Below are 24,233 nucleotides of genomic sequence, written 5' to 3'. Positions count from 1 at the left end.
GCTGGCATTTCATCAAATTCATTCGTCTGGCTGTCCATTTTATCTATGAAACAGTGTTCCTTGAACAATAAGCAGCCTACTTACTAACTTACTTTCTTACTTCAACGGAGTCCAGCCAAGGTAACGCAAAGACTGGTTGGCTTTTAAAGCGTCACAAACACTTACTACTTAAAGCCTACTGTCTCCTGCTCTGTTCTGTTTAAATGGATGTTGACTTTGATGACGTCAGGAAGACTAGGGGGAATTCCCGGGGAAAATGTAAACAATGATGACGTAGTCAGCACGCTGCGTGCAGCGTGATTACCGGAGATGTACGGGGAAAGTGATGAGATTTCACCGCTTCGGACCATAAATGCTGCCGAAACCTACAGACTCACGGCAGGCAGCAAGGCAGACGAACGGTAGAGGTCCGTGTGACAGCAGTGTTGTGATAACATCTGTTAGCGAGTGGCCAGCTAAATGTATTTGGTTCAGAAACTTCGGAGTGGACCAGAGAGCAATCTGGTCAATGTAACCGTGTTAAGCCAGACACGAGGACAAGACTATTTTACTACACAGTGCAGTAACACCAACAAGGTGAGTCAAGTTTCGTATTCTGTGGCTTTTTTGCCAGCATAGACCTAGTTTTTTTTTTTTTATAAAGATGAAACCCGCTACTGTGTACTGTTATTTAACTTCTTTAACTTATCACTTGTGAAAAAATGAAGCCCTAATGATCTTGTCCCTGTAAGTTAAACGTTTTATTAGCTTAACACAATGACAGATATGCTCAGGCTTTCAGCAGCTTATATTCTATATTTGCAGTTTCAACCTAATTGCTTTATACATGTGTGGTTGAACATGTAAACTTTTCAACAGCCGAGATTTGGCAAAGAGTAGGTTTAATAATTCAGGCTGGGAATTTGATATCATCCCAGGCCACCACCACCCGATTAATGAAAAACACCAAGAGTGAGTTTGGTTGGGCACCTACTGATGTAAGAGTGTAAAATAATAAAACAAAGGCTCCGCATGTGCCCACACACAGCTTTTTCTGTTTCTTTTCCCTACAAAATAAATGTTTCTGTTGTGTTGCGATAACCTGTACTCAAGTCACATAAACTGAACTTATTCTGTTTTGTCTAGCACTGCTGACCGTGCTGACACTGCTCCCTTCTCCACTTTTGTAAAGAAAAATCCAAAAGCCACCCATAATTTCCAAGCTATTCAAATTCACTAATTGACATTCTTTATATGCATCGGTTATGTTCACATAACAACCAATATGTTCTTTATCTCAATTGGATTTTACCTGGTTAAATAGCCTAAAGGTTAAATTAAATAATATAATACAAGAATTTCATATAATTCATTATGTTGTGTCTATGTTAGTCAACTATATTCTAAAATCTGCAATATCCTTTGTTAAAACTTAAAACACTTATTTTATTAAGTCAGTTTTAGCCCCATCAGCTTCCACAAAGTGGAACTAACCTCCTCATTAAGCTAGTCATGCTGGGTAGGCTAAGGTTGTGTGTCTGTTGTCACCACTAGTGTTGAATTTATTACCTGCTCCCTTACTGACAAAGATGTCAGTAATTTTACAGCACTTCGCTGCATCTGTAGCCAGTCCTTTTAATTTTTTGAGCCACTCCCTCTCTGCTCCACCTTTCCTCTTGGGTTGGCGGGCTCGCTCCATTTTTCAACGTTTCGTAATGGACTGTTCACGGCAGGTTTACTGTCCAGTAGTTCAGAGTGTGACTGTTGGCGGAGTTCTAAGATTTTCGGAGTGTCAGTGAACATTTTAGTTAGAGAGAGACGCAAGAGTTTGCTGCATGATGAGAGACGAGCGAGATTTTAGGAAGTCACGGCAAGTAATGTTTGTTGTTTTGGCGGCGGCTACGGACACACTAGCCTGACTTTGCGAAATAAAGTTGCAGCGAAACTGACTAACGTCACACCGTCTGCTTATTGAGGGACGTTACAGTAGAACTACGGGTGCAGGAGGAGGGGGCCAGGGGCACAACCTGGTGTGTCTGCCTTCACTCAGAAAAAGAGAGAAAGGGGTGTGTTTGTGCCCTACATTGCTGTTTAATCTGTGTGAGCTTCATTGAGACAGATACCCTGAGCCGCACGATGGATTGTTTATTAAAAAATAATGCGCAACCCGATCCGAGCCTTTGGTCCCAACTCTCGGCAATCGCTGAGCGGGCCAGTTCGGTGCCCAGGCTGCCGGGAAATGTCCTGGTGCTCCCGATGGTCAGTCCGCCACTCCCACCCACGGGGGGAATGGGGGGTCCATTCAAATAGTCCATTTTGCTTAGGAAGGTTCCTAACTGAGTGAAATGACCTGGAAGCATTTTAGTGTAGGCCGTGACAAAGGCCGTTCAAATTCTCCAACTGAAAAGGCAAGGAGCTTCATTACTTCCTTTATTATCTTCTTTAGCCTAGGAAACTCTGGACCATCCTTTACATAGACTGTAGAAAGAACTGGACAAACCCCGTGTGACGGAAGTCGTCTGCTTACAATAGACGGACTCAAACAGTTCTTGAAGCCCATTCGTGGAGGCTTCCATATTGAAATCACGGTCTCAACCAAACTTTGGATCAACCTAACGGCCCGCCCACTAAGTGCTAGCATTCCAGTTGACAGAAACGAAGCCCCTGCCTGCCGAGCTATCTGTCAATCAACTGAGACGCGCCAATCAGCTTTCATCCTAAATATAATCCAAACGATCGTGATACAAGAAAAAATCACCCCTGTACAGTGGAAGCACAATAAGACACTAGCTAATGAGACACGTTTGGTGTTTTGAACCAGGCTGTAAACCAGTTTATTTCTAGAGTCAAAACTGGCTGTTTAATGTGTGCAGACGGAACTTCCACTGTTCCTGCAGCCAGCCTCAAGTGGACACTCGTGGTATAGCAATTTTTTTGCACTTCCGCATTGGCTTCATTTTTCAGGACGGGAGGTTGCCGCTTGATCCTCTACCAAAGGAGAGATGAAAAGACGACCCACAACGCTTTGCGTAAACTTCATTTAAAGTGACGCACATGTTGACCACTCATCAGAACAAGTGAATAACTTGACTGTAACTTTACTAGCCCCGATTTAAACAGTAAAATTCATTGTCAAACTTATAATCCATGTGATAAACGGAAGGGAGTAGGCATGAACAGAGAAATATTACAGACATGAAAACTTTATCATTCAACTTATGATCACGATTTCATTTATTCTCATTTCTATATTCTTCAAATAGTAAACAATCAGTATTTTAAACTGTGTTTGTTTTACTATTTTGAAATATTAAAGTAAATGTGATAAACGTTTGTAAATCACAACCAATTAAAGCGATAAGGTCGGCATGTTGCTATATTGTGAATATTAGGCTATATCTATCATCATAATTACGCAGGGAAGATGCTATTTATAGAGCTTTTCACATGACACGCTGAAAGAAAGACAGAACCAGAGTAGACTAATAAAATTAACAGATGAGAAAATTTAAGAAAAAAATGGATAGGTTGGGAATAAAGCAAAACAATTCGTTGCAAAATAAAAGTACTTGAACATTATTCATCTTGTTGTATTGACAGCATGAAGTTCAGATTAAGAGAAAAGTTTCTGCTGTTCTGGATGTTTACAGTCACAGTTCCTCTTCCTGAAGAGACTTTGGCATATAAAAATCTTCAGAGTTCATATCTGACGTTTTAGCGTTTCATTCGCAGAACAACAACACAGAGATTGCATCGTGGTGGATGTGAATTTTGTAGTCCATCAACATTAAATTTTAGTTTTTACACAAAAAACATGCGTCACGTCCGTAACATCCGCCTAGGGAAAGTGCAGTCGGATTTCTTAATCACCCCTGTTCTCCTTTCCTATCCTCTTACTCCCACCTTTCCTTAAAACTGTGACCTTTTGTTTCAGGGTTAAGGAAAAGTGAATAGGAAAGGACTTAGGAGGTCATTTTTTTGACTTTTCAAACGGACCCTGGCTCTGCTCTTTTTTAACCATTTTTAAAACAAGAGAAGAAGAAGTTGCTGAGATGCGATTGAAACGAAGAGGACGCACTTAAAGTTGAATGCTACATGGATTTTATGTACGATATGTAATCATAAAGGTAAGTCGGACTTTTACATAACTGTTTTACAATATTCAAAACTTTAATGATAGACCAGTCTACTGGTAAGGTTGTTTGTAATTACTCAGGCACTAGAGGTATGTTTTTGTTAGCATGACAGAGCTAAGCAGTATGCCACTAAAAAGTAAATAACCCAGTTAAATTCTCTCCACGAGCTACCAGGGTGTCAGACAATGGTTTATACGCTATTATAGGGTACGACATTTATTTAAGGTTTTTAGAAAAGACAGGTTCACCGGTGATTACGGGCTGTAAGTACACTGCCCACTGTTACCATGTAGATGTGAGCCATTTTGCTGACTTCTGTTGACTTTCTTCATCGTACAATATTTGCATAAAGAGTGAAATGTTTCTCAACATAAACTTTATAAACACTGAAACAGAACAGAATGAATTCCTGTGTAGATGCACCATTATGTATTGTGCTGCCTCCCACAAAAGCTATAATTTCCAGTGAAAAAAATGTCAAAAATTGAGCTGAGAGTTAATTTTGATTAAAATAAAGTTGTACAGAATTGATAACTGATTTTCATTTAGGAAATCAAGAAGCAAATAGTCAATGCCAAAGCTGACACAGATTCGTTATTGTGAATGTATTAATCACAATAAACCATCAAAACCCCAAATATGGTATTGCATATATCGTACGTTTCTGTTTAGGATGGGTTCAATGACTCGAGTTTCAGAATACTCAAAATGTACCATTTACATTTTATTATTCCACACATATGCCTACTACTGCTCTACTCACTGCATTTATCCGAAATGAATTATTGTCATATCATAACAGGTTTTGCTGATTGAACAGAAACATTTATGTCTATGTCATGCTATTTTTTGAAAACTAACTTTGACATGTCTTTTTTGTCTTTTTTTGTGTGTATAGAGACATCCCACTGTTCTTTTGGATAATGAGACTCAAAGTGTAGAGCAGTATGATGGGGATTTGTATCACTGTTCGTTTTGCAGATACAAATCTGCAAAATGCATGGTTGACCTCCTGGAAACACTACCATCAAGCATGCAGAAACAAATTTTTGAAGTGATCAACGAGAACGGTGGAGCTACTAATTACTGAGCCATTTTTTGAAACTTTTATTTCTGTTTTGAAGGGTTTTCTTTTTTTTTTTCTTCTTCTTCTTCTTTTTTTGAGCTGTGGTCTTAAACTTTTGATCAGCTAATGAACTGCCTATTTCAGTTTAATTGTTATCAATAAATTGCTTACTCAAATTTTTTTTTTTTTTTTGTCTCACTCCCCTTTCTTCTTCTTGCACTTTGAAGCTCTACCTAGAACCTTCTTAAGATCCAACAGCGCAAAATGTAAATTCTTGAAATTTTTCAACTGGTCTTAAGATTTTGATCTGGATCCTATGAACCTCTCCTGTTACTTTTAACTAAAGAGAATAGCCTATATGTGTGAAAAGTTAGTTGCCAATCTCCTACACAGATTTTTAATCATAAACGTGCAGAAAAGCTGTAAGTTACTGAAACACTTGTATGTATGTGTAATTACATAAGGCAGTTCTGTTCAAAACAGCCTTAAGAAAAAGCCAAACAGAAAAAAACCCTGAAAAGTGTTAAGACTTGTCTTCATAAAGTTGGTTTTTGGAAATTTTGGGATTTATTTTTGTTATCTTCTTTATTGGTGCTGTCTTTGTAAATATTCCCCATAAAAGTTATAGTTAATTACCTGGTATACTGTGAATTAAAACATGCAAAAGGATTTTTTTCAGAGTCAAAATACAGTTATTACAAAAGGTTGCTAAGACAAGCAGGGATATAATTCCATGAAGATAAAGCTGATTAAGACAATTTTGCAATGAGCATCATAAGGTCAGGTGAGAAAAGAAGCATATCTTAAACAAAAGAAACTTTTATGATAGTCTTGTAATGAGATAACAATCAAATTCCTTTTGTGGGTTTGTAAAAAAAATGGATGGGGATCTAATATTTTATAAACTCTAAAACTCATTGTTTTTGTGGGTAAATGTTCAGTTACAAGTACAATGCCCCTAAGTCAAGCAGCCACATCAATAACATGTAATAGAGGTAAATAAAAATAGAGAGCACGTCTATTAGAAAAATATTAGTTTGTTTTTAAAACATTACAGCATCTGTAAGCAATGTTAGGTGTGGTAATATGGGGTTGACATCATGAAAAAATTCAGAAGTGTAAGTTGACAGGAACAAGGACATGTTGATGTCTAATTTTGTTTTAACAGTACGAAGAAGAGCTAAATGGAAGAACGAGTGACAAAAATCACGATAATAGAAGGCATAGCAACAATGTAAGTGGAATAGATTGACATAAGTTAACGTGATAAAAAATGTTTTTAATTGATTTAATAATGAAGATCAAATTCATCTGTCTGTTAGTCTGTTACATCTTAGATAGTATAAACTATGGGGAACTAGATTCATGGGAGATAAATGATGAAAACTTCAGTAAATGTATGTGTTCATCTGAAGCAGTCATTTCACGTCGCTAGCAGGTTATTGTGCTAGTAATCCATCAGTGCATACAATGTATGAAACAAAGAAAATGCATGTTCAGGTGTGAAACACGTGAATGCCGTACATGGATATGATAACCAAAAACAATTTCACACAATTTTGAGAATAAAGTAGAAATAATGAGAAAAAGGTTGAAATTTTGAGAATAACGTTGAAACACAATTTTGAGATTAAAGGTGCAGTGTGTAGAAGTTGGCAGCATTTCGCCGAACAGAAACGGTGTAAATGGGATATAATGTTTATATATTTATGTGAAGTATGTTAAAATAAGTGTACAATCATCCCCTTAAAACTTTAGTTTTCTTTTTACAAAATTAGAAAAAAGCTTTTTAAATTTACATTACTGCGGGTCGCGCTCATGGAGGCTGACATAACGAACCGCCATGTTGTCTACGGCAACATTTTTGGGGACAGAAAGAGCGAAACGCGATTTTTAAATACGAACCTGCCAGCCGGTCCTGAAATCTACCTGGAAGGCAGGCGGAGAAGATGCTTGCATATGAAGTCATTTTATAGTTTGCGATGTGAACCTGGCTGTCTTTCTCACTCATTGTGGTCCCTTAGTAAAATTTAAAATTGTAAGAAAACATAAAAAAAATACTGACTTGTGTTTCTTACATTTTTGTTTCAAATTAGTTGGTATAGATGGCTAAAATAGCCCTTCTATCTGAATTTAAAAAAAGAAAAGAAATTGGTTATGTTGTGGCTATTTTAATTCTATATACAAGGTTGTGCTATGATATGATATTATGTTTATTTTATTTTTATTAATATTTTATTATTATTATTATTATTATTATTTACTTTTTTATTTATTTATTTTTTTTTACCTGCTAAAACATTTTTATTTAATTGAATTTTCCCCCCAAATGAATTTCTGAATGACCTGCATACACCTTTTAGCTGCCTGAAATGTGTAACTTTTGAAAGTTTGCAAGTCCAATATTTATTCTTTCTTCAAAAGTATCGGTATCGGTATCAGTATCAATAAAATTACATAAAAAAGTATCAGTATCGTATCGAATTAAAAAACACTGGTATCGCCCATCTCTAACAGTCACGATTTTCTGTTATTGTCTTAAATACTCATACATCAACAGGAGAGAACAGCTCTCATCTTCCCCTCTGTCTGATCATCCGTAGAGATGCACAGGTGACAGACTCAACCTCAGTAATGGAAGAGCGAAGGGAGATTCATCACTTGTTTATTGATCAGTGTTTGTTGTGGTGGGACAGACAATATCAATATAAACAGATCTACTGACGTATCTGAAGGGAAGCATTGAGGTGCTGTATGAAAGCAGCAATAAAAACATATGGGGGTTTTTATTTCTAAATTCCATACACAAATGTAATGTATATCGTGTAAATGGTGTTTCGCAGGTAACATTTTCTGTATCAGACACAATGTTAACTAGTTTCCAATACAACAATCAACGATACAATGATCAATAAAAGAGCAATCAATCTCCCTTTATTCTCCTGTTACGTAATGAGGTTGAGTCTGTCACGTGTGCTTCTCTACAGGTGATCAGACGGAGAACAAGAGGAAGAGAGACACGAGCGCTGCTGTGCTCCTATTGATGTATATTCAGAACAATAACAGAGAATCATGCCTGTCTCTACAGTATGCCTTGTGCCTTACATGAATGAATATGTGAAATTATACCTTATTGTTGGATTTAACAACAAAGATTATCTCTCTTTGCCACATAAACACACAGTGTCTATGATCCGCTAGTAATAACAAGTTTTGACTTTTTTCTCGTCATTTCGACTTTAATCTCGAAATTGTCCAAAATGATTTTCTCCTTCAAAAATGGCCCTAATCCGCTTCTGTAATAATTGATATCATAGTAATGGCATTATTAAAATTAAATGCTTTCACTGTAAGTAAAATTCTCCATACAGAATAATGTCCTATGACTTCCAGAGACTGGGGCTTTGTTTGTAATGCATTTTAACTGTCTCCCACTTGTTTGGGAAACATAGGACCTGATCAGTTAAAACATCAGCCTTGGACATTTTGCTTTTTAAGATCCACACAAGTTCCTAGAAATTTCAAAGAAATGACCTGGAATTCCTGTGAAAATGCTAAACAATATTTCAAAAGTATCCCATAGAGTACCCCCAAATTTCTTTAGTCCTCAAATGTTTGAATGAAACTTAAATCATAAAGCCTAACATTCCATTTAATATTTCTTTAAAAGATCCGTGTAATTGCCTGACATTTTCAAGAAAGTCCCAGATTTTTGAGTAAATTTCCCAACATTTACAAATGCATTCCACAAAATTCCTTGAAAATAACAGAAACATATAAATAAATTATCTGAAATGTCCGTGAAATTAACTAAAAATTTTAAAGAACACTGACTGTGGTCTGACTGGGCCAATCCAGAAGGTGTATTTTCTTCTGTTGAAGCCATTCTGTTGTTGATATACTTCTATGCTTTGGGTCGTTGTCCTGTTGCATCACCCATCTTCTGTTGAGCTTCAGTTGGCAGACAGATGGTCTTACGTTTTTCTGCAAAATGTCTTGATAAACTTGGGAATTCATTTTTCCGTCAATGACAGCAGGTAGTCCAGGCCCTGAGGCAGCAATGCAACCCCAAACCGTGATGACCCCTGCACCTTATTTCACAGTTTGGATGAGATTTTGATGTTGGTATGCTGTGCAATTTATCCTCCACACATAGCATTGTGTGTTTCTTCCAAACAACTCAATTTTGGTTTTATCTGTCCACAGAATATTTTGCTGTTAGTGCTGTGGAACATCCAGGTGCTCTTTTGCAAACTTCAGACATGCAGCAATGTGTTTTTTTGGACAGCAGTGGCTTCCTCTGTGGTGTCCTCCCATGAACTCCATTCTTGTTTAATGTTTTACTTATTGTAGATTTGTCAACACAAATGTTAGCATGTGCCAGAGACTTCTGTAAGTCTTTAGCTGACACTCTAGGATTCTTCTTCACCTCACTGAGCATTCTGCGTTGTGCTCTTGCAGTCATCTTTACAGGACGACCATGCCTAGGGAGAGAAGCAACAGTGCTGAACTTTCTCCATTTGTAGACAGTCTGTCTTACCGTGGACACATGAACATCAAGGCTTTTAGAGATACTTTTGTAACCTTTTCCAGCTTCATGCAAGTCAACAATTCTTGATCGTTGGTCTTCTGAGAGCTCTTTTGTGCCAGGCATGGTTCACATCAGGCAATGCTTCTTGAGAACAGCAAATTCAAAACTGTTGTGTGTGTTTTTTATAGGACAGGGTAGCTTTAACCAACACATCCAATCTTATCACATTGATTTGACTCCAGGTTGGCTGACTCCTGGCTCCAGTTAGCTCTTGGAGAAGTCATTAGCCTAGGGGTTCACATACTTTTTCCACACTGCACTGTGAATGTTTACATGTTTTGTTCAATATAAACATGAAAACATATTTTTTGTGCGGTATTAGTTTAAGCAGACTGTTTGTCTATTGTTGTGACTTAGATGAAGATCAGAACACATTTTATGACCAATTTATGCATAAATCCAAGAAATCCCAAAGGGTTCACATACTTTTTCTTGCAACTGTATATTCAAAATTTACATCCTTTAGTAGCAGCAAAACCTTGGGCAACTACGACTACAAGTCTTAAGGTCAAGTACACTCACGTGTTTGAGCTTCAGTTGCTGCATTGTTTTTTTGGTGATGCATATTAAAGCATGGTAGACTGTTTGTATGTTCTGCAATGTTTGCATCAAATGCTTGACATATTGTACTACTTTCACAAATACATTTATGTTTTTCTTCAACAGATCCATATGGAGGAGAGGATGTGGCCTGATAGTCAACTATCCAATCAAAAGTGCTCTGGTACAAATGATTGATTGAGAGACACTCGACATGGATGATCTGTTGACCAAATACTGTGTGTCCAATCTGACCTGCCAGATATCCCACATTAGACTAGACAGATTTGTGCCATCATGGAAGGCTCACAGGATTCCAGGTATTTATCTGCCGTTTCCATAAGATAGTGAAAAGAATTCTGTAAATCTGTTGTCCAGTACAAGTTGAAGTGGTGGAATAATTCTCAATGACAAGAGTACTATTCTTTCTTCTCAAACATTCCAACAGAGTACTAGTAGCTTGTCAACTGTTGATGTTCTTTCACATCATCTGTCAAAATTTAAACGCCTATTGTGTTGTGTTCATTGGTGATTGCCTCTATATTAAATATTAAATCAACACTTTAAAAACTGGATAACTAGATTACATGTTGAAATGCATACTTAATTATAGGTAAATAGCAGACATCACATGAAACCTGGTGTCACTAACTGTGCATTCCTTTTTTATGTCTTTTTTTTTTCAAGGGAAAGGAATAGCATAATCCGCATACAGGGACTGGTACACCTCAGAAACTAACAATGGATTTTGTTCCAGATGCCACAGCAGTGGCTGATTTACAGGTACATCTTAAAAATTGGAATATCGTGAAAAAGTTCAACATTTTTGTGACTCATTTCAGAAAGTGAAACCCATATTATATATACTCATTACACATAGAGTGAAATATTCCAAGCCTTTATTTCTTGAAATGTTGATGACTATGGTTTACAGATAATGAAAACCAAAAATTCAGTGTCTCTGAAAATTAGAATATTGTGAAAAAGTTCAATATTGGTAAGTCATGGTGTCACACCCTAATCAGCTAATTAACTCAAAACGCCTGCAAAGGTTTACTGAGCCTTTGAATCAGGGGTCACTTACTGGCCAACTGAGGTCCGTGTCCTGACCTAGAAGCCATCAGATATGGACCTGGACCTGGACCTACAATCATTACAAAGACAAAGAGAGTAGACGAAAAGACAAGTGAGCTGAGACAAGAAATCTTGGGCCCTATGATTTCTGCATTAACGGAATTGTGGAATTGGCCAATAACAACGGAACTCAGAAATTGCGGAAATTGAATGACTGACTGAAATGCTGTGTTTTACAGAAAGAGGAACGTACAGTGCTTAACAAATTTATTAGACCACCTGTCATAAAAACGTGAAAACAAAAATATTTTGTTATCTTATTTTTTTAAAACTAAAAATGTTATTGTTATTTATTTGGCAAATAACAAACTGAAACAACTAAATAGTCCTTTTTCACACATTATAACCAAAAAACGTAATATTTTATATGGCCTCCTTTGGCCTTGATAACAGCCTTCATTCTTGCTGGCATTGTTTTTATGTACTTTTCCACTGTCTCTTTTGTTACTGAGTTACAAATAGTTTCTAGCTGTTCCCACAGACTTGCTTTAGATGAAACTTTTCTGCCATCAATCTTTGAATCTACTAAATCCCAAAATTGTTCAATAGGATTCAAATCCGGACTTTGATGTGGCCAGTCCCTCAGTTCCAGTACTCCAGATTCCTTTTTCTTGGTCAAATAGTCTCTGCACAGCTTTGAGGTATGCTTAGGGTCATTGTCTTGTTGGTATATGAACCCATGACCAATCAGATTCAGTCCAGAAGGGATTCCATGATGCACTAAGATGTTGTGGTAGACGTTCTCCTTCAACATACTGTCGATTTTCACTAATGTGCCCACACTGTACCCACAAATGGTACCCCATACCATAATGGAATCTCCACCGTGTTTCACTGTGGGTGCAATGCATCTGGCATCAAAATGTTCTCCAGCTTTTCTGTGGACTTAAACACGATGATGCTGACCGAAGAGTTCAAATTTGGACTCATCTGTCCAGAGTACCTTCTTCCAGTCATCAACAGTCCAGTGTTTGTGCTTCCTGGCAAATTTGAGGCGTTTCTGGATGTTTGCAGGCCTCAATAATGGCTTCTTAGCAGCTATTCTTCCCTTTAAGCCTTGTTCCCTCAGTTGTCTGCTTATGGTCATTCTGGAGACTTTCTCAGACTCTGATCTAAAAGCATTCATCTCTGCCTGAAGATCAGCAGTGGTCTTCCTTCTGTCTCTAGTACTTAAAATCTTGAGGTGTCTGACATCTGCTTCAGTTAACTTTGGTTTCCTGCCTCTTCCTCGACGCATTTTGTAAGTACCAGTCTCAGCAATTGACTCCCAAAGCATACTTGACCACACTGTGAGAACACTTCATGTCTTTCCCTATTTGTCTCAGAGACCATCCAGCATCATGAAGTGCTTTAATGCAGACTCTTTCATTTTCATTGAGCTCTCGACATTTTACCGTTTTGAACAGGAATGAGGGATTTCAAACTGAATTCACCTTTTTATTCCCAAATTTGAGCCGGCTCACTGGGCTTCTCTGAGAGGTCAGAAATGAATCAAGCATAACATTCAACTACTAAAACTCATTTTCCTGTTCAGGAATGCAAGTAGACAACTGTAATTTGACATATTAATCAAGAGATGATAATGTGCTTTACTATTTTTTCAGTTTTTTTGTAAATCAGTAAATTTGAAAATTCATGGATAACAATAATAATTATATTTTAGCATTACAAATATCATTTGGGTTTAAGAGCTTCTACATATTGGTGTATTAACCATTGCAGAAACATAAAAAATGATTTTGGTAATTACCAATGCTGATATTTAAGGGCAGCTGTGGCATAAACCCTACTTTGGGTGGTGGTCTAATAAACTTGTAAAGCACTGTATATATAAAAAAGAAAATCACAATCATGTTTTAAGGCAAAAATATGGCTTAAAATTGAAAATGGTGCACCTAAATGGTCAAAATATGATATCAAAGTCAAAATAATAAATTGAAAAGGTCAGAATTTGCGATAAAAATTCAATATCATAAATTGAAAAGGTCAAATATTAGATAAAGTCAAAATTATAAGTTGAAAAGGTCAAAATATGTGACAAAAAGTTAAAATAATAAATTGAAAATGGTCAATATGTGAAATGAAAGTCCAAATAATAGATTGAACTCATAATTGTGCAATGCAAAATTGAAAATATAAAATGAAAACACAAATAAATTTGTTTTCCCATGTATTTCTTTTGATATAGTTATTTTTAGTCTTTATTTTTACCCCACATTTTTATGACTTAAGGATATTTCATATCATCAAGGCTAAGTTTACATATTTATACTGCAGGAAATCTGCAGACCCCACATTTTAGGGCTAGTTATAATAAGAATATGATATGACCTTGCGGGCCGGGTGTAGCTGTACCACAGGCTGGATTTGGCCCCCAGGCCTTGAGTTTGACACCCCTGGTTTGCAGGAATACACAATATGATGAGGTCTGCTTTTACTCTGTTTTAAAAGTCATTGAATGCTTAGCCGACATCTCTCTGACAACAGCAGGTTGATCAGATTTAGCTTGTATTTGATTGTTTTATAAAGACGAGCAGTACTCTGAGGACAGTAACAAATACAATTTGTCCAGCTGGAGGTATGCTGCCTCTATGCTTTAGTGTTTTCTGTTTTGAAGGTCAAGAATGAATGTATAGAGAGTAGTACGCAAAGACAACATTACAGATAACTCACAATACAGGTAAGCCTCCAATTCATGTTGATATATATAATATTTGTGGTGATTTAATTTATGAATTAAAGGGGACATATTATGCAAAAATCACTTTTTCAGGCTTTTTTAACAGAAATATGTCCACCTGGCCTGTCCACAATCTCCTCAAGTACCAGAAAAATCCATTCCCTCTCTCCCTGTCTCTCTCTACCTTCAGAAAATGTGTGCTGAAACAAGCCGTTCTCAAATTTTACACCTATTGACCTCACATGGGGAGTAAACACTCACCCCCAGGTTTGGCTGGCCCTCCTCACTTTGAGGAAAGTTCTGCCTTCCTCTACTGATTATCCTCAGACTCTTCCCCAGTTTCCTTGTTCCTATAAATGTTTATATAGCCTTCAAGGATGTACATAAGAAAAGCTGTTTTATCGGGGCAAGTCATATGACTAACAGACGTCTGTGTGATGTCAGTTACTGTGGCTTTATGCTGCAGAAAAAGGCGAAGTTCATTGTACAACATACCTGAAAAATCAAGTTATTACAAGAGGTCTTTAGATAAAAATGTACACCTCATTTTGCAAATCTTAAGTATTTACAACTAGTGCTGTATGGCAGGGAAAATGTACCCACCTTTGCTGAGGAAAATGTAAAAAAAAAAAAAAAAAAAAAAGGCCAGCATGAGGCTCTGAAACAAGCCTGTGGCAGCAGTCACAAGCTTATAAAGTAAGCACGTAGAATGATTGTTTTTAACTTTGCTTTCTAACCTTTTTTAATACATTTGAGTGAACTTTGTTTTTGTCTTGTTATTGCATGATTTTGTAAGTTTGATGAGGAATCAAAGAAAATTTGTTTGACTTGCCAATATGTTATTTTAAGCACCACCTGGTGGCCAGATGCATGCACTGCATGCAGGGTTGAGAATCAGATCCTCGGGTGAAGCTCCATCTAAAATACCATCTAAAATAACCCAGCAGGAGCAGCTGCTGCTGCAGCCACAGGCCTCTGGACACTGAGCTGTAAGATAAGGATCAGATGTGCTGAACACAGTGATATGCATTGTTTAATCATCTTAATTTATTTAATCAGGAACATTCCTTGTTTACAACAGCTCCAGTCTGTATGTATGGGGATTTTTGCCGCATAGTCAGTTCATTGTAGATAAGTCTTATCTGTTTGGACACTAGAGCCTTTGAGAGGTTTGAAATGAAAAGATTACCCTGAGGATGTATTCAATTCATTCCTGAAATAGAGCTTACATCAATCCAAAACCTTAAAAGGCACACTCTTTTCTTCTTAAAATAAGAAAGAATGGACCTCATCCACTAATGTCTTCTTTAGATTTTTCTTAAATTTGTTCTTAAGATTTTTTTGCAGGGGAACTTATATCACATTCATGAAACTGCTGAATTGTTCACACCTTAAACTGATGAATGCTGTGTGCTCATAAGCTGGACGCTTGTGCATGTTTCACCTAATTAGCATAGAAGGTCACATCTTTTATGCCCATCTAAGCACATGAGACTGCAGGGCTGTACAAATAAAGGAGGGACAGAGGCATGTAGAGATGTAGCAAAACATCTCTAATGTCTAAATTGTATAAAACAACCATTAACTGCCCTCTTGAGAAATATTTAGGTCTCGATAGTTCTAAAGGCAATGCAGTGCTGCTTGAATTGAAACAGGAATAGGTGGCATTTAACATATATACTAAAAACAACTCGGGGATATCAAATATATCCTACAAATAGATTAATCAGATTTAATCACTCAGTCACATAGCCCTGTTATCAGACAAACATGTTTAAGAAAATAGGCATTCTGGTCATTTTTTTCCTAAATAGATATGATATGATGGAAATCTGCACTTATTCTAGAAAAAGTACTTCTTATTTCTTCAGTTATGTAATGATTTTACATGTTACAATTGAGATCAAACATTGCATGGTTAGATGAAAAGCTGACCATATTAAGGTCATAAATTTGGGCATTTTATTTAATGATACAAGTCCTTACCTGATGAGAAGTGCTGTTAAAAAGAGCTTTTCCAAACCACCTAGTTTTATGCTTGATGTTTACATTGTTTTACTTTGCACACAGAAACTAAATTATTCACACAAAAAAAAAAAAAAACTACCAGGGTCAGGAATGACTTAGCCAAAATAGGAATTGAAGTCCCAAAGAAGACCTAACGGACACAGTCTCCACAGAGAAACACCGTGGTGGGAGTATTATGCTATTGGAATGTGTCAGGGAATGTGGAATTATTAGGGCTCAAGCACCGAGGGTGCGAGAGCCCTATTGAAATTGAAAGGGTTTGTCATTCTTTTTTATATTTTTATGCGTCCCAAGCCTTTTTTGGGCCCCTTATCATTCTCAAATCAAAAGAAAATCGGCATACATATGTGGGGTCTGTAAAATGCAAGGTTGATATAGGTTTCACAGATGACCCTCAGGAATTGGCTCAGTTGCACCACCTTTAGTGCTTTTAATGAATAGCCCCAAAAGGGACTTTGAACGAGAGTTATGAATTTGGGTAAGTAGATTTGACTAAGGGAGCTCTACAAAAAAGTCTCCTGGAGTAAATCTCTAACTCAAACAGGAAATCTGCCATTTTGAATAAATTAGCCCAAAATGAGGTGTTATTGGCCTGTTCCAGGGGTCATGCTTGATCATCCTAGTCCAAGGGATTTGATCTGATTGACTTGTACTTTGGCACAGAGCTAGATGAGACATGGATAATGAAAAATGTTCCTTGGAAAATTTTCATAAGTCTAAAGGTGAGCCCGCAAATTTGCATGTCGTTTGACAAACAGGAAGTTATTTATAACACATGTGCATTGTCCAATCTGACTCAAACTTCCAGTGTTTATGGAGTGTCCATGCCTGCACATGTTCATATGATCAGATTTTCTATAGATCATAGCACCTCCTACTGGTGACAAAAATGTCAAGGTTTGTGTCAGGAAAGCCTAAAGAAGTGGATTTATGTCTGTGCAAACATCTCTGACTTTTTGCCAGAGGGTGTGGCCTCGGCAGGGCGGCAAACAAAAAAGTCTCTGTCTAAATTTTTTAACGGTCATAACTCTGGTATACATTGACACCAAATTTCATGTGCTTGATGACAGTCAACGTCAGAACACATTTATAGTTGAAATTTGAAAGAATTGTGCAGCGTCACCCTCTGGCAACAGGAAGTCACTTCCCCTGAATTTCACATTCTGATACCGACATTATTGGTCAAATCATGCTGAAATTTGCTCAGGCAGTACCCCAGGAGTTGGCCTTACACATTTGATGGTCAAGGGTATACGTCAAAAGGCGTGGCCATGGCGATTTTTTGTTCGCCATGCAACAGGAAGTAGACATTTTCAGGGGCTTATGGTATGCACACTGCAAATTATTTGGTGCTTACCAAAATTTAAAAACTTAGATTAAGAAGTGTTAGATAATTTATCTTATTTTAATAGTTAATTTCTTATTTTAAGTCTGTAACTTTAAAGTATAATCTTAAATCAAGCATGATCATGTCTTTTTTGTCTCATTTTTTCAGGAAGTCTTTAAACTAAGTAAATAACTGTTAAAATAAGCTACATTAGTTATCTCACCCACAGTCTCATTAAAATAGATCTTGTTTCAAGATTAAGTAACAAACTCAAGTTGCTTGATTTAGGAATCACACAAAAGCATCAATAGAAAAGAGGATTGCTTGCTATTCCACATTTTTCTGGGTTTACTTAAATCACTCACTGGGTTTATCTTACGTCTAATTCTTACTTTACAGAGGCCTGAATTTCAAAAGATACTTTCATTGAAAAATGTTGATGTAGAACTAAGATGGTTGAAAGATAACAGAGCATTATTTTAATTTTTATTCTTCCTTTTTTCTTATGGATTGTCTTGTCTTCCTTTAGCATTAAGAAAATACTTTTTGTACAATAATTGCCATTTGCTCTGTGGTGACAAAGTTCTGTCAAAATGTCTTTGAGCCATAAAAAGTTCTTGAATGTTGTCAGACTGATTTTGAGAATGTGCAGCAACCTTGACTCACTGCTGATTGTGCTGACGGTTTAATAAATGGTGACAGTTATTACTTGCCATCCTAGTTTTGATTTCATTAGATACATTAAGATGTATGGTCTAAAAATATGGACTAGTTTTAAGTTTTATGGTTTAGTTTAACATGGATTTAGACTCGGTCTACACCGATTTAACAATCTTATTTCAAGATATCTTGTCAAGTCAAATTATCTTTCTGTATGGATAGATAATTTCACTAGTTTTGAGTACCTTTCTTCTCATATTTAGTGTTTTTATCTTATATCAAGGCACCCATTTTTTGCAGTGTAGAGCAATGATTCGTAACCAAAAAAAATCAAATTCGCATGCCGAGTTACTTTACTCTTTTTTTTTCATTTTGTAGGTGGGTGTGGCCTGTTGACTCAATGGCTCCCCCTACAACTTTTCAAAAATTCAGCCCCCCCAGCAGGTTTAACTGAGGACTTTTGAATGTTGGTGGGCAGATGTCACATGTCAGGACGCACTAAAAAACCTCCTGGACCCATATCTTAAAACAAACAGGAAGTCCACCATTTCGATTTTTTTTTTTTTTTTTTTGCAAAACAAGGCATATTGTAAGGGTCGTATTTGAAAAAAATTTGTCTGAGAGCGTTCATGCAAACAAATTGATCTTTGGTGTAGACCTAGAAGAGATGTCTTAGGTCAAAAGTTATTCATAACTTTATCATAAGCTTAAAGTTGTGGCCATGGTGGCCCTTCAAAATTGAATGTTGAATAATGTGATAAAAGTGACTGGTCCTCACTTAAAAATTTCCATTTAGATTCCATACATTCCATTGGCCAAATCCTGCTGAAATTACACCAGGCACATCCCCCAGTGTTGACCTTTCTCAAATTTTAAGATCAAGAGTCCTTACTTAAAACAGTGTGGCCATGACAATTTTCCATTCCCCATGTAACAGGAAGTAGAATTATCTGGTGCTTACAAAACTTGCAAAGCTGTGAAACTTGTTACAAAAATACCCAGTAGTAAAATGAAATGATGGAGATGGTAATTGATGGTGGGTGTGGCTTTTTGCTCAGTGGCGCCCCCTATAATATTTCAAAAATTCAGCCCCAGCAGCAGGTTAAACCTAGGATTTTGTAAAATTCTTTAGCCTATACAACATTTTTAGCTCTACAAAAAAGCCCATGTTTTCTTAATGTTCGCAAAGACGCTAATAACAACACGGGATCAAGCTATGATAGCTGATATTGCTAATGCTAGCAAAGATGCTTACAACAACCCGGGATCAACCCATGACGCCAAGCTAAACCGACGCAGTCCAGCAGACCTGGATTTGTCCCCAAAACGACAACTTCTAAGCGAACCAATGTGATCTCTAATGGGTCACCAGAGACTGCAGACCATCGACATCGTTGACGACAAGGGGCTTCAAGACATCATCCAGGCCGCTTCAGATGACCTGTACCACAGAACACCTACGAGAACTACTGTCACAAGAATCCGTGAACTGTATGACAGCTTAAAAGGCAACTAAAGTGGAGCAGCTGGCTCGAGCTACATTTATCACTCTGACGAGAGACCACTGGACATCAGTCAGCAACTTCAGCTAGCTCGGGGTAACAGCACACCTGATCATTCACTTTACAGCAGAAGTTGTTTTGTACCTGATGTGTTTGTCTTCCTGGCTAGTTGCAGTCTGTAACTATTGCTCAGTGAATTAAGACTCTCTGATTTACAAACCACAATTAAGTTTAAAACTCTATTTTGTTTAATATTTCTTCATTTAAACACCATACTTGTACTAATTTATCTCAACAGAACACAGGTAAATGGTAGTATTTTAAATTTTGATTTATAATAATAATAATAATAATAATAATAATAATTATGGTAATACATTTTTTAGTAAAAAGCGCTTTCAAAGTGCTGTACATAAAGTTAAAATAATGTAAATAAACACTTGATAATAAGAACATTTAAAAATCCAAAAATGACTAAAAATAAAGAAATGCTGTGATTTATCATGATTAATCACAGCATTGTGAAAAAAACAAAAACAAAAACTGATTACCCTACAGGTACGCAACACCTCTTCTGCCTCTCACCTGTAGATAGTAGGATTCCAGTTTAGGATTTATGGAATGAACAAAGAATTTGCTGCAGATTGGGGCACAGAGAATAAATGGTTTGACTAAAAGTTTGACCAAAATCCAATCACTTATTTTGGACCATAACTGGACCAAAATGAAGTTTCCTGTTAAGTGACTAAATCTAGAGTAAAATAATAAATGTTTGAAATGATTAAATGGGACTAAAACTATTTAATATCATAGCTTTAACACTAAAAGTAAAATGAAAAACAGCTTTCAAATGAACACTGTTCTGAATGGTCAGAACAGCAGAAAAAAACTGCTGAGGACAATGAAGTAGATGGCTGAAACTCAGAAGGTAAGATTAGGTGAGGATGAAAATTTATCTGGAAGTTCAAAGTATCATTCAACAGTATAAATGAATATGCATAGTTTCTTGGGTTATATTTCAGTTAAATTTAAACACAGTCTACTTGTGTTTTTTAAAATTCTGATATATTCATCCATTCTAAGACTGATAACATAGAAGATTTTAACTTCAAGGTAGTAAGGCATACATTTGAATTCCTGATTATGATGATTACACTTCAAAACAATTGATATGAAAGGGTTTGAGAAAAAAAGAAACTGCTGCTGAGTCAGGCATACCACAAAATGGTCCATTAATTTAAAGGTGGAAACATACAACCAAAGTTTTACAGTTGTGTCACATGCACTTCTCAGAGGCATAGGCTAGGTAACAATTATTCATACAAACTAAAATCAAGTCCCTCTTGACCACGTCTTTATGCCAACAATACACATTTATTATCGTCCCAATTATTGGTAATGTGCAGTACTTCCTGCAGGATTTGCCTCAGTCCCTCGACATTGCATTAACCCTTTGTGCTCTCACTTAATGCTGTCTCTAAAAGGCATGAGATGATGGCTGTTTCAAAGAAAAAACTGCAGCAGACCCCAATGAACAAGCAATAACCTGTCTTGCACTAAGTCCCAGAAGGTGTGAGGGCCTGTTCAGTGCAGATTACAGTCCTAGTTCTTAATGTAATTTGTGCATAAGTGGAGTGACCTTCAATTCTGTTTTTGATTACAAACAAAATACAGATTGGAAAACTTTGGGGAATGTCATAACTTTTTTTAACTGTGTAAGTGGGAAAGAAAAAATATTTGTGAACAGTTGGTGAATGAGGCCCTGTGTTTGTTTTGCCAAGGACATGCTTTCAGTCTTAAAACAGGATGATCTATATTTATACATGATCTTGTTTTTGTCTTAAGAGGTTCAATTAATATGTGCTAAAGTAAACGAAAAAAAGTGTTTATAACCATCTTTCTTTTTCTCAGTAAAGATACTTGATAACAAGCATGTCTGCGTACATGCTGTTGCCGTGTGAGTCAGTTTTGTAATGATGAGATTTTGAGAATCAAAGTGTTTTGTTTGTTTCCAACCTTTCAGCCTAGGGCACAGAGGTTGGGAAAGTTTTTAACACGCTAAGAGAACAAGAGGAGAAGCCAATGGCAGCCTGTAAACTGAGAGACCTGGAAACAGAGACATGTGGTCAGAAAACAGCTCGAAGTTGAAGAACATAATGTCTCTTGAATTACATAAGTCTTGGGACTAACCATTGTATTGTGTGGATCAAGTTCAAATACTTATGGGGATAAAGTTTTTCTGTAGTTTGGCATGTTAACCATAATATAAGTCTACCTTAAATGCTTGTGACATTTTTGCTAATCAAATCTAAAAAATAGCAATGACTGAGAAATGTTGTGGCTGATTAGGGACAGCAGGAAGGAGGAAGTGGGCATGTCTGATCCCCCTCATCCCAGCCCTTTCTTTGAAGGCATTATTTGAAATTCCAGGGTAGCTGTACCTCAGCTGAAGCTCTGGAGTTCACTTTGATGTGAATTTTTTGGTGTAAAATACCCAAATTACCAGAGTTACTTCACTTTGTTGTACATATAACAGCTGCAATGATCTCCTCAGGTGTGGGAGCAGTTGTTTTATCTAGTCAAATACTACAAAGGGGTAACGTTGCTCACTTCTGCTCTCCTCAGAGTTTTGTCACCAGTTATCAAGTATAAAACTGAATAATTTTTCTTAGAGGCTTTGTGAAGCCGGTCTTATGACTTGCCAATTGTAACAGTGTGTACTGAGAGTCAACTGTTTCCAGATGTCTTCCAGACATGTACTGAGGTCAGGGACTATAAAAAGCCTAATATGACCAGCAGAATAGTTCATAGCGTTTCATCTTCCAATGCAGGACAAAGAGGAGTCTGTTTTTAGAGAGAACAGCACTGGATGCAGAAATCTGTCTTAGGAACATTATCGTTGTGTCTTCTGCTTGTTGAGGTTAGTGGCTGTGCAGCAGGTGACTCTTCAGCAGAGTGAAGTTGCAGTTTTTGCTGAGGTTTTTTGAAAACTCAACATGAGTAACTATCACAGTGAGCTGTCTAAGAGGGAGCAGGACATGCTGAAAATTCGCCGGGACAGTGACACAAAGGCTGCCGAGCTTGTCAAGATGGAGAAGATGCTGCAGCAGACTAAGAGCCGGTTTGAGAAGAAGACAGAGCCTGGTTCTGAGAGCATGGACCTCCAGGAGAACATGGGTCTGTATTACAAACAAACAAAAAACATTAGTTTTTCAGTCATTGCTGAATATAATTCACCTCTTTCTGTACTAAATGTATTTTTTTTCTGTGTTACAGTGGAGGACCTGGAGGAGAAAGTACGCTCCAGCAGACGGTACAGGAGAAACTCCCTCCATCACACACAGATGCTGGAGAGCCAGATGAAAACAGTGAAAGGAGAGCTAGTGGGCACACTGGATCATCTTCAAGAGCTCAGGAATGTCCTGCGCCGCTCACAGCAGAAGGCAGAGGAGCGGAAAGCTGCGATGGAGAAGCTGGCTGCAGGGCTCAGGTGAACCAAACGCTCTGCAGCTGCTTTCATTTCCAAACTTGGTTTCTGAGCTCCAACTAATGCATCCTGTCGGTGCTGTGCAACATTTTCTTCAAGTAAGACCACACCTTAAACTCTGGTTTGGCAATGGAGAGGAAAGAATTCAGCTCTGTACAGGTCATCCATCTCGGCAGGAAGTCATCGTTCGGCACTCAAAGACTTAATTTCATGGACTTTTTTGGTCGTCTTTCCCAACCTGCTTTATATGTCCCCCATCTAAGTCCAAAAACGCCATAGTTCGAAGGCCCAATAGTGACAAATTTGGATCTTAGCATTTGCTTGTTGTGCTCTTGTTGTGTCTTTTGGAACTTCTACTTAAAAAACAAATTATCAGGTATAATTTTAATTTTTTCAATCATACATTTATCATTTAATTTAAGTAGAATTGTAAGGCTTGAAAAGGAATGTTGATATTGTATTATTTAATGTAAGACAGGAGAAAAGAACCATAAAAATCACTTGTTGAAATGTCTTCTTTTACAACATAGCATGCCCTTAATTTCACACATAGTAGCCTGATCAATGCATTTTGGTGTATGCTTGTCTTAGAATAAAAAATGAATTATGTCTATTATTGATGACCATTTGGCGTTATCTAGCTGTTGCATTTCTTGTTTTTTGTGCATTCATCAAGTTTTTTTTTCCGATAACTACCCTACCATTCACAACATATAACTTCTTTTGTAAATCTGTAAGTTCATCCACATATATCTATTATAATGTTATTAAAATTGTACAATTTTACTGTGAAGTTATCTAAAGTATATATTAAAGCTAAAAGACGTGATAAAGCTCAACGGACAAAAGTAGCACAGTTTGTTTTCTATATGCGCTGTTTGGTGATTTGTTGTCAGAAATGGCCAAATCTTGAGGTAATTTTTAAATGGTATGCCTTTTTTTTATATCTGTAATGTATTTTTTCCCAGGTTACCAAGAAATGCTTTCAGTGTTTTGTCTACAGGGATCAATAGTGCATTGTGCATCTGTGGTGAGCCATCTGAAAGCTGGATCTGTGCCTTCCCTCCCTGTGGCAGCGATGTGATCACACCTAATTAAGCACA

The 24,233-nt window shown here is 37.0% G+C and overlaps 1 protein-coding gene across 1 annotated transcript; it reads left to right on the top strand.

The window, feature by feature from the left end:
* Positions 1-364: 364 nt before the first annotated feature.
* si:ch73-389b16.1 lies at positions 365-23,872 on the top strand. Its single transcript, XM_041791746.1, has 5 exons — positions 365-576; positions 10,439-10,632; positions 11,000-11,095; positions 22,657-22,820; positions 22,920-23,872. The coding sequence occupies exons 3-5, from the start codon at positions 11,070-11,072 to the stop codon at positions 23,135-23,137; spliced, it is 408 nt and encodes a 135-aa protein (XP_041647680.1). The 5' UTR covers positions 365-576; positions 10,439-10,632; positions 11,000-11,069; the 3' UTR covers positions 23,138-23,872.
* The last annotated feature ends 361 nt before the right edge of the window (positions 23,873-24,233 follow it).

Source organism: Cheilinus undulatus, linkage group 7, assembly GCF_018320785.1.
Source record: "Cheilinus undulatus linkage group 7, ASM1832078v1, whole genome shotgun sequence".
Lineage (NCBI taxonomy): Eukaryota > Metazoa > Chordata > Actinopteri > Labriformes > Labridae > Cheilinus > Cheilinus undulatus.
Note: the sequence above shows the minus strand (reverse complement) of the source record. Positions and strands in the feature narration are given on the sequence as shown.